The sequence below is a fragment of the Penaeus monodon genome, chromosome 7 (genome assembly GCF_015228065.2).
Source record: "Penaeus monodon isolate SGIC_2016 chromosome 7, NSTDA_Pmon_1, whole genome shotgun sequence".
NCBI lineage: Eukaryota > Metazoa > Arthropoda > Malacostraca > Decapoda > Penaeidae > Penaeus > Penaeus monodon.
The window spans coordinates 44,326,792-44,339,291 of NC_051392.1; the positions used below are offsets into that span (position 1 = coordinate 44,326,792).

Consider the following 12,500-nt stretch of genomic DNA (forward strand, 5'->3'; position numbering starts at 1 on the left):
CGTTTTTGAAAATTATTCCTGTATATTTCAAATTCATCTGCGTGTTCAAATTACAGCGTTAAAATATTTGAATGAATATTTTAAGGCAATGATATTAACGATGCTGATTATGATTAGAGACAGAGCAGAACTGACAGAATTTGGTAAACATTATCAAGGTGAGATTCAGGTAATGGAATAATATACTTAACAAATTGCTATATACCCGAATCAGGTATCAGTTAGTTGACAACTTTTGTGCGCAAAATATGAATCAGAGACTGAAAGATGGGAAAGCTCTTCCGTATAGCTTTGAAAAAAATGTACGCCTTTTTAAATAGTGACCAGCGCCATCTATGGAATTGACGCAAAACCTTTTAGTGCGATAGTATAGTAGAAAATTATATTTTATGATGCCGTTTCTGTGTATTCACTGCATTAAGTTTTCCACCTCTGCTTTCTGTTTTTCACCGACCATGCTTTTTTATGTTTGTCAACGATCTCATTAGGGTTATATACTTTCTTTAAACAACTGTACTTGAATTCGATAATGTTATTTGCTGTCAGTATACAATTATATACGATGACAGTGTATACTTCATTTATACATTTGCATATGATAAATATATCATTTACCCTTTTGTTAAGGACACTACGAAAAAGTCTATCTCTTGGTTATAAGTACAGGAGTCTGGAGCTAGGTTTTCCTGTTGTGTGGTTTTGAGATAAAGGTAGGCGCAGTAGCATTTATTCAGGTGTTCAAACCCCTTTTCAGAGAGACGTGGTAACATATCTGAAACACTAGAGTAGTAATTGAGTGATAACTGTAGCAAAAGGAAATATGTAGCAAATATCTGTGCATAATAAAATGACATACTGTAAGCAAATGTTTTCGTTTCTAATTCTTGGCTATTGTTTCTTTGCTAAACACACACACACACACACACACACACACACACACACACACACACACACACACACACACACACACACACACACACACACACACACACACACACACACACACACACACACACACACACACACACACACACACAGCCAGATGCACGCGCCCCTCATATTCATATTTTCTTGATGGTGAAAATCATTTTCTTACACAGTCTTTTGTAATCAAGCGGATTGAAAAACATAAACAAACAGACGACACAGATGCTTCGCTACTGTCACCTGTCGGCCTGAGGCGGAGCTACCGTAACTTGGTCAGAAAACGAGTCTTGGAACATTGTTGTCTGCTTCAGTTTGTAGTCTTTGGTCTTTGGTGTTGCACATGGGGTCTAGCCGATCTTCGAAATTCTCCGAAAGGGAGAAATCTCTTCTCAATGACCTGGTTAAGGGTAAAGGACTGTCCATCACGAAGGGCAAGAAAATGAAAAAATCCAAGCGTCATAAACAGAGGGAAGCTTGGGAGAAGATTGCAGTCGACTTCAACGCAGCAGGAATTGGAAAATTTCGGACTTCATGTGATCTGAAACATTTGTGGATAAGTACAGACACAAAGTAAGTGTTATTGATAATTGCATAGCATAAAGTCATTGGTAAATGTTTAAAAAATGGCAGATATTGTGTTTGATAAGGGGAAGGTCCTTTCCTTGAGTTAGGTCGAAAATGAGGTTCAGTCTCTTGTAGAAGCATCCACGCGATGTTAAACTAGGCAGTAGAACAAAAGCAAAACTCAAACTGCACAAAGGCAGAGTCTGCAAATTTTACACATGTATAAATTCCTTACTGGGGCGAAGAGAAACTAAAATAGTCAAATAACTTCAACTTCCAAATGTGGTAGATATAACCACTAAAGTAAGAAAGCACAACACATTTTGGAGTTAATATGATGACGGTATTGCTTGCTATAAACACTGACTGACTACATAGGACAAAATACCTCATTTCACACAATGCGCTCCTGTATCAACAGAGGTAGCATCCCAGTACGAATGACCGCTAAACACTTTTGTCCTCAGAGTCATTCAGCATCAGTCTCTCTCTCTCTCTCTCTCTCTCTCTCTCTCTCTCTCTCTCTCTCTCTCTCTCTCTCTTCTCTCCTCTCTCTCTCCCTCTCTTCCCCCTCTCTCTCCTCCTCTCTCTCTCCTCTCTCTCTTCTCTCCTCTCTCTCTCTCTCTCTCCTCTCTCTCTCCTCTCTCTCTTCTCTCTCTCTCTCCCTCTCTCTCTCCTCTTCCCCTCCCTCCTTTCCTCTCTCCTCTCTCCTCTCTCTTCTCCCTCTTTTTCCCCTTTTCCCTCTTTTCTCTCTTTTTCTTTTCTCTCTTTTCTCTCTTTTCCCTCTTTTCCCTCTTTTCTTTTCTCTCTTTCTCTCTCTCTCTCTCTCTCTCTCTTCCCCTCTCTCTCTCTCTCTCTCTCTCTCTCTCTTTTGCTCTCTCCCCCCCCTCACTCTCTCTTTTGCTCTCTCTCTTTTTTGCTCTTTTCTTTTGCTCCTCTCTTTGCTCACTCTCTCTCTCTCTTGCTCACTCTCTCTTGCTCACTCTCTCTCTCTCTTGCTCACTCTCTCTCTCTCCTCTCTTGTCACTCTCTCTCTCTCCCCTCTCTCTCTCTCTATATATATATATATTATAAAATATATATATATATTATGATTATGTTTGAATATATAGGAATGTATATGGAACTAGTATACTTATGAAATATATGTATGTATAAATTGTAATGCTTGTCCCACCTGCGCTCGGGCAGTACACTGACTAATGGTCGGGCCGCTGCAAGGGGTTATTACCTCCAGGGAGTAGTCATAGCCATCTCCAGCTGAATTCAACCCTCGGTAGCAGAGGTAACACCAGTTGATGAGCATATTATGGCATTGAGACTGAAGCATGCTTTTGGCTTCATGTCTTTTATTGCTGTGTACACTCCTACTGATGTTCGCAAACTTGATGTGAAAGAAACGTTCTATGTCAAACTCACATCTGTGGCAGACAGTTGTCTCTGGTGAGGCATTCGCATTGTTCTGGGCGACTTCGATACGGTATCCGGCTGTGATCGAGCTCGCTACAAGATGTTTATCAGTCCCCATGGCTTGGGAGCTCATCCCAACAGTGAGAACAGCCTCCTTCTCTGGGACTTTGCTAGGTCCCAGCGATTGAGGATTTTTGGCTCCCAGTATCAGCGCTCCAACACACTTCGCTTCAGAACTGCAGGGTTTACCAGAGTGCCGAGTTCTGTAGTACTGACCATAGGCTGGTTGTGGCTACTTCCTACGGGGCCACTTCAAAACTCCTCGTCCCTGCAGTAGCCACTCTAAGGTTTTTCACTTCGACAGATTGAGGGGGAGGGGGGGGGGGGTTACCAAGAAGTTTGCCACAGCAGTAACTGATCGGTTCACAAAACTTGAAAACCTGACAGACCCAGTTGCTCTGTGGAAGTACTTCAAGCAAGAAACACTTGAAGCAGTGCAGGAGTCCATTGGCAAACGCCCAAGGGCATCTCACTGTAGACATTGGAGGCCACAGAAGCATGTTGCATGGATTGGCTAAATGGCAGTCAGGAATAGTGCTGTTCCTTGGTGCGTAGGGCTCAGATACTTCTGAGAAAGGACAAGGAACAGTTCATCAGGAACTTACTGAGGAGGTTGAAGGCTATTTCTTGGTAAATGACCTTTGTTTTACCTACCAAGCCCTGACAAAACTGAACTCTAAACCCTCCTTGCAGATGACTACAGTCCACTCCATGGATGGACAGATCATCTCATGTTGAGGTTTGTGAACATTGGGCTGAGTATTTTGAGCAATTAGTTTGGATGCAAGTGGTATTGCAATACCTGTGCTAGACCCACCCATTATTGAGGAACCTCCAACCCTAACTGGGGATAGTATGGGGATTTCTAAGCTGATGGTTGGGAAAGTTTTGGGTATATGTGATATCCCTGCTGAACTACTAAGGGTAGGGGTCGAACCTATGGCACAGGGCTTGCATACAGTCTTCACGGCCATTCCCCCCTGACCTGTTGAGGGGCATTCCCTTTCTGGAAGGGGAAAGGGGATCATTGGGACTGTAGTAACTTTTGTGGCATCACACTGCTCAGTATACCATGCAAGGTTTTTGCCCACATTCTTCTGAAACGGATCCATGACCACCTACTAAGGCACCAGAGACCAGAGCAGTCTGGATTCACTCCTGGCAAGTCCACAAGACCATATCCTAGCACTTCAAGTAATTGTGGAATGCTGTCATGAGTTCGGTCATGGGCTGCTCACAGCCTACATTGACCTCAAGAAGGCATTAGATTCAGTGCATTGAGAATCACTATGAGAGAGAGGGATTACTGGCCTAATAGCAAGCCTATATACTGGTACTGAAAATGCTGTAAAGTGTGGAGGTGGCCTGAGGCAAAGCTGTGTCTTTGCACCAACACTTTTAACAACCTGCTTGGAGTACATAATGGGCAAGCCCACTAACGAAAATCAGTGTGGAGCAACACTGGGCAAATATCAAGGTCACAGACCTTGGCTTTGCCAATGCTGTTATCTATCTAAATCTCTGGAGTCACTGGTGGCTCTTGATGCATTTAGCAATGAGGACCAAGACCAAGATTCAGGACTTTAGGGGTCTGTTAACTCAGTTTATGCTTGCTGTGAGGATATTGTCACAGAGAGCTTTGCATACCTTGGTAGTGTAGTCGATGTCTCTGAGCCATCAGACCAAGAATTCAGTAGATGGATTGGCCTGGTGGCAGGAAACATGAACTTGATCAACAACAACAGTTGGAAATGTCGGTACCTCTGCAGAAGGACCAAACTACGTTTCTTCAAGGCCTTGATACTACCAGTTTTGCTTTATGGAAGTGAAACCTAGACTCTATCTTGTGCCTTCGAGTCTCGTCTTGATACCTTTTGTAACAAGTCCCTATACCGGTAAGTCATAGGGTACAGTTGGCAGGACCATGTATCCAACCGACGGGCTAAACACCGTGAATGGCATGGGATTGTACTTGCATATTCCGGGACTGCCACCTCAGGCTATATGGACAACTAGCTCGTTTCCCTTTGGATGACCCTGCCCATTGTCTCTTTGCGAGACAATCCTAGGTGGAGGAGGCCATTGGGACGACCTGGGAGGCCATGGCTTGGGCAGCTCGACCAGTCATGTCGCGAGGAACTAGAGATGGGCCGAGGGCCTGCCTGGAGACTTGCCATGAGGGACCCCCGTGGCTGGAAGAGAAGGGTGGATGCGGCCGTGCGCCCCCGTCGGCGTTAGCCCCCTGATGATGGATGATAAATATGTATATATAATATATATTTGTATATCTATAAAATATATATATACAAATATATAAATATATGTAAATATATATATACAAATATATGAATATATGTAAATATATATATATATATATATATATATACAAATATATAAATATATGTAAATATGTTTATATAAATATAAATATATATATACATGTATATATATATATATATATATATATATTATATATATATTATATATATAACATATAAATTTATACATATATATATATATATATATATATATATATATATATATACATACATATACATATATTTGAATACATAAATATAATATATGTATATCAAGTAAATATATGTAAATATATATGTATATTTAAGTATATATATAAATATATATAGTATGTTGATATATATATAATATATATATAAATATATATGTAATTTTAAATGTATATATGTTAGCAAGTCATGTATAAAAAATTTTATATATGAATTATAAAAATTTTATATATAGAAATTTTATATTATATATATATAATATAATATAAAATATAATATATATAAAAAATATAAATTAAATATATATTTAATAATAATATATAATTTTAATAATTTTTTTTTTTTTTTTTTTTTTTTTTTTATGTATTAAATATAGATATATTTATATTATATGAATATATAAAAAATATTTTATATATGAAAAATATAATATTTTATATTATGTATATAAATAATTTAATATATGAATATATAAATTTATTTATATATGTGAAAATAAATAAATATAATTTATATATTTATATATTTAATATATATAATAAAATAATATATTATAATATATATATAAAGAGAGAGAGAGAGAGAGAGAGAGAGAGGGGGAAGAGAAAATAGAAATTTAAAAGAAGATAGTAGATAAAGTAAAAAATGTAATTGTATACTAATTTTATAGTTAAAAATTTTTCCGAATATTTATAAATGTAAATTTTTCTAAATCAATCAGTCAATCAAAAAAATTTCAATTATAAATTTTTATATATATAAAATATACGTTTTATTATATCGGTACTATATTTGATGATGTATAAAGGCATTACCCGGGTAAAGTCTCCCATTACCTCTTTGGGGTGTGCGTCAGGGCGGAGGGGATCAATAGCACTGATAAGCAGGGATTTAAAAGCAGGAACTGTTATTTTTTTACTTTCTGCTCCCATGGTATTTGTGGATGGCATGCCTAATTGTACTCTGGTTCTCACTTTGATCCACCAGGGCGTAAAAAATGTCTGAAGTGAGCTGTGTTTACATTCCTTGATGAAATGCCGTTTGTCTGTATAATCTTTAAAATCTTTAGAATTGGTATTCGTATTTTTTTTATGGACAAAATAGTGTTATGGAACATGGTACCAGTATAGTGCCAGGCAGTTGTCTTTCAGGATATAAAGAACTTTACGTGGTGTATTTAGCTTTCTTCTTTTACGCCTTTGATTGAATTGCTCGTTATAAACAAGTCAATATTTACCGATCCATTCATTGGTCCCTTTTTTATCCTCCATTTTTTTTTTTATTTTATTATTTTGTTCATCATTCAACATATTTTCAGAAAGGGAAAAAAACCTAGAACAATATTGTATGACATAATTTAGATATAACCACCCACACAACTTTGGTTCTCAAAGAGGTTATATTACATCAAACATGCTTGTTTTTCATAGAAATATTGGCAACAAACATATATATGTACCGTGGCATTACACTGCTCAGCATACCAGCCAAGGTTCTCGCCCACATTCTTCTGAAACGGATCCGCAACCACCTACTGAGGCATCAGAGACCGGACAGTCTGGATTTACTCTGGCAAGTCCCCGATAGACCGTAAAACTAGCGCTTCGAGTAATTGTGGAAAAGCCCTCCTGAGTTTGGTCGTGGGTTGCTTGCAACCTACATCGACCTCAAGAAGGCATTTGAATCGTGCATCTCGGAATCGCTATGGAGATCCTGAGGCTCAGGGGAATTCCTTTCACAGATTATTGGCCTGATAGCAAGCCTCTATACTGGTACTGAAAGTGCTGTAAAGTGTGGTGGGGGTATGTCGAACTTCTTCCCTTTTTAAATTTCAGGGGTGAGGCAATGCTGCGTCCTTGCACCAACACTTTTCAACACCTGTATGGACTGGATAATGGGTAGAGCTACTACCCAAAATTTTCAGTGTGGAGCAACACTAGGCAATATTAAGGTCTCAGACCTTGACTTTCCCGGGACGATGTTGCCATCCTATCTGAGTCCTGGAGTCACTGGTGGCGGCTCTTGATGCATTTAGCAATGAGGCAAAGCCCCAAGGCCAAGAGGTCTCCTGGACCAAGACCAAGATCGGACTTTGGGGGCCTGTTAGGGGAACCCGTTCAGTCGATCCATGCTTGCGGCGAAGACGAAATTTAAACAGAAAGTTTTACATCCCTTTGGTAGCGTAGTCCATATCTCTGGGTTGTCAGAGCAGGAAGTCAGTAGACGGATTGGTCTGGCAACAGGAGCCATGAACTCGATCAACAAGAGCGTTTGGAGATGTCGGTACCTATGCAGAAGGACCAAGCTGCGTGTCTTCAAGACCTTGATACTGCCAGTTGTGCTCTTTGGAAGCGGAACCTGGACGCTATCCAGTTCGTCTTGATGCCCTTTTTTAACAAGTCCCTTCGCCGGATCATGGGGTACAGCTGGCAGGACCGCGTGTCAACCGGGGGTTACACCGTGAGATGGCATGGACCCGTTGCTTGCATAATCCGGGATCGCCAACTCAGGCTATATGGCCACCTAGCTCGTCTCCCTGTGGACGACCTGCCCACCAGGTTGTCTCTCTGCGAGACAACCCTGGGTGGAGGAGACCTGTGGGACGACCTAGGAGATCATGGTTGGGCAGCTCGATGAGACCTGTCGCGATGAATTAGAGATGGGCCGTGTGCTGCCTGGAGACTCGCCTCGAGGGATCCTCGTGGCTGGAAGCGAAGGTGGATGCGGGCCCTGCGCCCCCGTCGGCGTTAGCCCCTTGATGATGATGATGATATATTATATATATGTATATATATAATATATATTTATTTTTTTTGGGGTGTGTGTGTGTGTGTACCATAAAGACAGTACAAAAGAGGAATACTAATTCATTAAGTTTATACATGTGTGTGTGTGTGTGTGTGTGTGTGTGTGTGTGTGTGTGTGTGTGTGTGTGTGTGTGTGTGTGTGTGTGTGTGTGTGTGTGTGTGTGTGACTTATTGAATGAAAAACAAACATATTTGATGTAATATAACCTCGTTTGAGAACCAAAGTGTGTGTGTGTGTGCGCGCGTGCGTGCGTGCGCGAATTGAATATGTGTCTATGAAATTTTTTTTAATGTGTGTGTGCTAGTGATATGCGGACAATAAACTATGCTATACTGTGCCCGGTGTATGTTTCCCCTATTCAGATCTGCCTGTCTTATCAGTGTAGGTGTATTTGGTTCATAGATAGCACCCTGATAAAGAGAGGGAGAGGGAGGGAGAGAGAGGGAGAGAGAGGGAGAGAGAGGGAAAGAGAGGGAAAGAGAGGGAAAAGAGGGAAAGAGAGGGGAAGGAGAGGGAAGGAGAGGGAAGGAAGGAGGGAGAGGGAAGGAGAGGGAAGGAGAGGGAAGGAGAGGGAAGGAGAGGAAAGAGAGGGAAAGAGAGGGGGAAAGAGAGGGAAAGAGAGGGAAGAGAGGGAGGAGAGGGAAGGAGAGGGAAGGAAGGGAAGGAGAGGGAGGGAGAGATAGGATCTTCTGCGTTCATGCATGCTATTAGGTTATTGTTAATACTCGGGCGATTTCTGTGAAATGAAGTGTTCTATAATTTTTATAATTCGCCCTATGCTTATCAGTTCATGTAGCAACCAATCAACGTTGATGATGAGAAATTACGTCGCCACACACAAAACTAATGGGGTTTTCTTGCATTTAGTTGCAATGTTTACTGCGTGCGTATTTTGCCGTGGGTGTGAAAATGCAGCCCTCGCTTCAGTGCCTTCATCATCATTAAGGACAGATAGTTCCGAATTGAACAGCTGTGGCCAATAACCTATGTGTCCCGTGGCCACGCGCAACGCAGCAATTCAGTTGCTTATGTTCCAGCAGCTGTCGCCAAGTGACCTACCTTTTTTGTGATAATTTATTGTTTTGCTAATTATGAATAAACCGCGGTATTTCGAATCGTAAACACTGCGTCCGAATAAATGCTGTCAGTCTATTGTTTATATATATCTCAACATTTGTAAACAGTGTGGTATTACCCTTCGAATAGATTATCAATCACTCAGCTCTAATTTGATAAATTATTCCTCTAAGGAAGATGTGTCTCAAATCTATAACAAAACTGGTAAAAGAATCTACCCATAGAGACTTATCATACGAATCCCGCTGCCCAGAGAGTGATTAATTCCATTACAAACATGGAAGGGATACTCGAAACAATGTTAATTGCATGTAATATAAAAAATATTTAAAGATGTGAAGTATATGAATAATTAAGGATGTAAAGTCATGTATTTTGAGCCCAGACAACTTTTCTTTCAATTCTTATTACACTTACAGTACAGTAACGAGAAGAAATTTATTGTATTTTTAAGAGGATATCATACTTTACTGTGGCATCAACAGCATTCATTGGGCGTCTATTGGGGAGGTAAATGCACGCTCTGAAACAACTTCAATGTGTCAAATCTTAAGAAAGGAACAACTGGCATCTTAATCTGGCATCTCGAGCTCTCTGTTTCGCCAAGTCTTTTCTTTTTTCTAATATTCTGATTTTAACACTTGCATTTACACATATATTTACTTTTTTTTCTTTTACTTCATATTTCTTCTCTCGAACAGGGTTCTTCGAAGTACTTCAACTGTTCATTGGGTCGGCACATAAGAATATTAATGATGATAATGATGATAAAAAGATTTATATGTATATGTGTGTGTGTGCGCGCGTGCATTTAAGCGTGCGCGCACACGCACACACACACAACACACACACACACACACACACACACACACACACACACACACACACACACACACACACACACACACACACACACACACACACTCATGTTAACTGATATCGGGTTTAGAGGAAGCTACGATATAATAGACATACTGGGTCGTGAAGGTAGAACACAAATTCAGACTGGTTCGTAATGAAAAAAAAAATGAAGACCTCTGCTTTCGATTCCAGGGTAACTTGCCTGCTTTTTCTTTCCCGAGTCTGGATAGATTATCGTAATAACAATGGCAAGGACACCAAGCAAATCTCTTTTATTCTTATTAAAAAAATATCAGTATTGTGACTCTTATGATGATGTTTACTTTTGTCAATTTATTTGTTTATTTATTTATTTATTATTTTGTCGCAGAACGGAGTACGCTGGCAAAAAGGTTTGAACCTATCAGAGGTCCCTCTTTTCAATTGCATGCGCATCAGCTGTAGGCGAAAAACATTCTTAGCTGCCACACTATCATTACTCTGTTGATAAAATAGCTGGTTTTAACAAGATTACCAATCCATAACACACAGTATAAATATTGATTCTCATACAGTAAATGTAGATATAGTAAATGTATATTTTCACAACTGCATAACATAGTCTATACGTTCAATTTTTAATGCGGAATATCTTTATATGTAATAATTATTGCACTCGTGCATATAATGTATGGTTGGTTAATATCATTCCAAATTACGAAAACTCGCTTTTTCATAGAATCCCTTTTCAGTTCCACGAAACGCTGCGCTCTACAAGAACACGGGTCCCAGGATGCACATGGGATCAGGCTGAGTGTAGAATCGGGTCAGGCGCTGGAAGATAAATCCAAACTCCCTCTTCATACTGATGGTATGATGTTTTAGATATCGAAGTAAATATAGTAGACATGACCCAATGTGGCTGTGTGACACGACCCTTTGCATAATAACACTGACAAGTATGTACTGATAGACATGTGTTTTTATTTTGCATACTACAAGAATGCGGGTCCCAGGACGCACCAGGGATCAGGCCGAATAAAGAGATAAGTCAGGACCTGGCAAATAAAGCCAATCTCCCTCACACTGATGGTATGATATTTTAGATATTGAACTAAAATGGTAGACACATTCTAACGTGGCTGTGTAACACTAACCTTGACATAATGACATTGACGAGCTTGCTTTAATAGCCATGTCTTTTGTATTCTTGCAGGAATCATTGGCAGCCATCTCTTCCGTGCTGGTGTGTCAGTGGACTCTGAAGATGGCCAGCAGACTTTTGCTGAAGTTCCTGTGCAACCTTTTACTGCCGATGAAGAACTTGCTGCCACCGACACTAATATTGATACGAAAGTGGGAATCGTCTCTCCTCCAGTGGAAAGCAAGTTATGGCAGGCTCAGCTAAAGATGTTGGAGACACAGGCCAGGATAGAACATGCTCAGTTGAAAAGTCTAGAAAGACAGGCCAGAATAGAGGAGGCTCAGTTGCAGATCTTAAAAAGACAATCCAAAATAGAAGAGGCCCAATTAAGATGCTTGGAGAGGCAGGCCGAGTTAAATGAAGCCAAATTAAAGGTTCACGATAAAAAAGCAAAAATAGAGGAAACCCATTTGTGGAACTTGGAGAGACAGGCCAATATTGACGAGTCTCAATTTAAAAATATACAGAGTCAGACTAAAATAGAGGAAGCCAAATCAAGGATCCTGGAGGGGCAGGTTGATACGGATGCCCTTTTGCAGAAGATCAGCCAACATGTTTAAGTAATCGCAAGCTACTGTGAAGTTCAATCTTCCAATAAACCAGTCTGAGAACATTTTTGCTTTCTTCTCCACAGCCGAATGATATTTTATGTTGATACTTTTACGATATGGAATGTTGATATTTTATGATAGTGATTGAGGACTTATATTACAGTTCAGGCCTTTTTTTCTAAACCTTGTAAGGCCTACTTTTTGTGTGATGGAAAGGGTACATTCGGGAAGTTGGCGGGAAAGGAGAAATCGAAAAGCGGCAGGTTAAATGATACTGAAATATAATAACAGTCTTACATATGAGCAGGATTTATCAACGAAATTATCGTGCATTATCTCTCCATATGTATACCGTCTATGCTTTTTAACATACACGCACATATGCTTCACACGCAAGCACACACCACACACACACCCATATATATGTAGTTGTCATGATAAAAAAGGTCTAGCCACAATACGAGTTCGAAATTAATTTCTGTTTACAAAGCAAATGGTGAGGGTGTTGCGTTAATAGATGTCACACTATAG

General features: G+C 39.9%; 1 protein-coding gene across 1 annotated transcript; it reads left to right on the forward strand.

Moving 5' to 3' along the window:
• The first annotated feature begins 1,200 nt into the window (after window positions 1-1,200).
• On the forward strand, window positions 1,201-12,031 carry LOC119575359. Its single transcript, XM_037922914.1, has 4 exons — window positions 1,201-1,497; window positions 10,967-11,085; window positions 11,217-11,306; window positions 11,431-12,031. Exons 1-4 carry the CDS (start codon window positions 1,268-1,270, stop codon window positions 11,976-11,978), a joined length of 987 nt encoding a protein of 328 aa, XP_037778842.1. The 5' UTR covers window positions 1,201-1,267; the 3' UTR covers window positions 11,979-12,031.
• The last annotated feature ends 469 nt before the right edge of the window (window positions 12,032-12,500 follow it).

What these genes read in the sequence shown, in the direction of transcription:
- LOC119575359 (XM_037922914.1), top strand. Translation starts at nt 1,268, where the DNA reads ATGGGGTCTAGCCGATCTTCGAAATTCTCCGAAAGGGAGAAATCTCTT. An exon ending in TGGATAAGTACAGACACAAA is followed by an intron (nt 1,498 to 10,966) that starts GTAAGTGTTATT and finishes ATCCCTTTTCAG; the next exon opens with TTCCACGAAACGCTGCGCTC. An exon ending in CAATCTCCCTCACACTGATG is followed by an intron (nt 11,307 to 11,430) that starts GTATGATATTTT and finishes GTATTCTTGCAG; the next exon opens with GAATCATTGGCAGCCATCTC.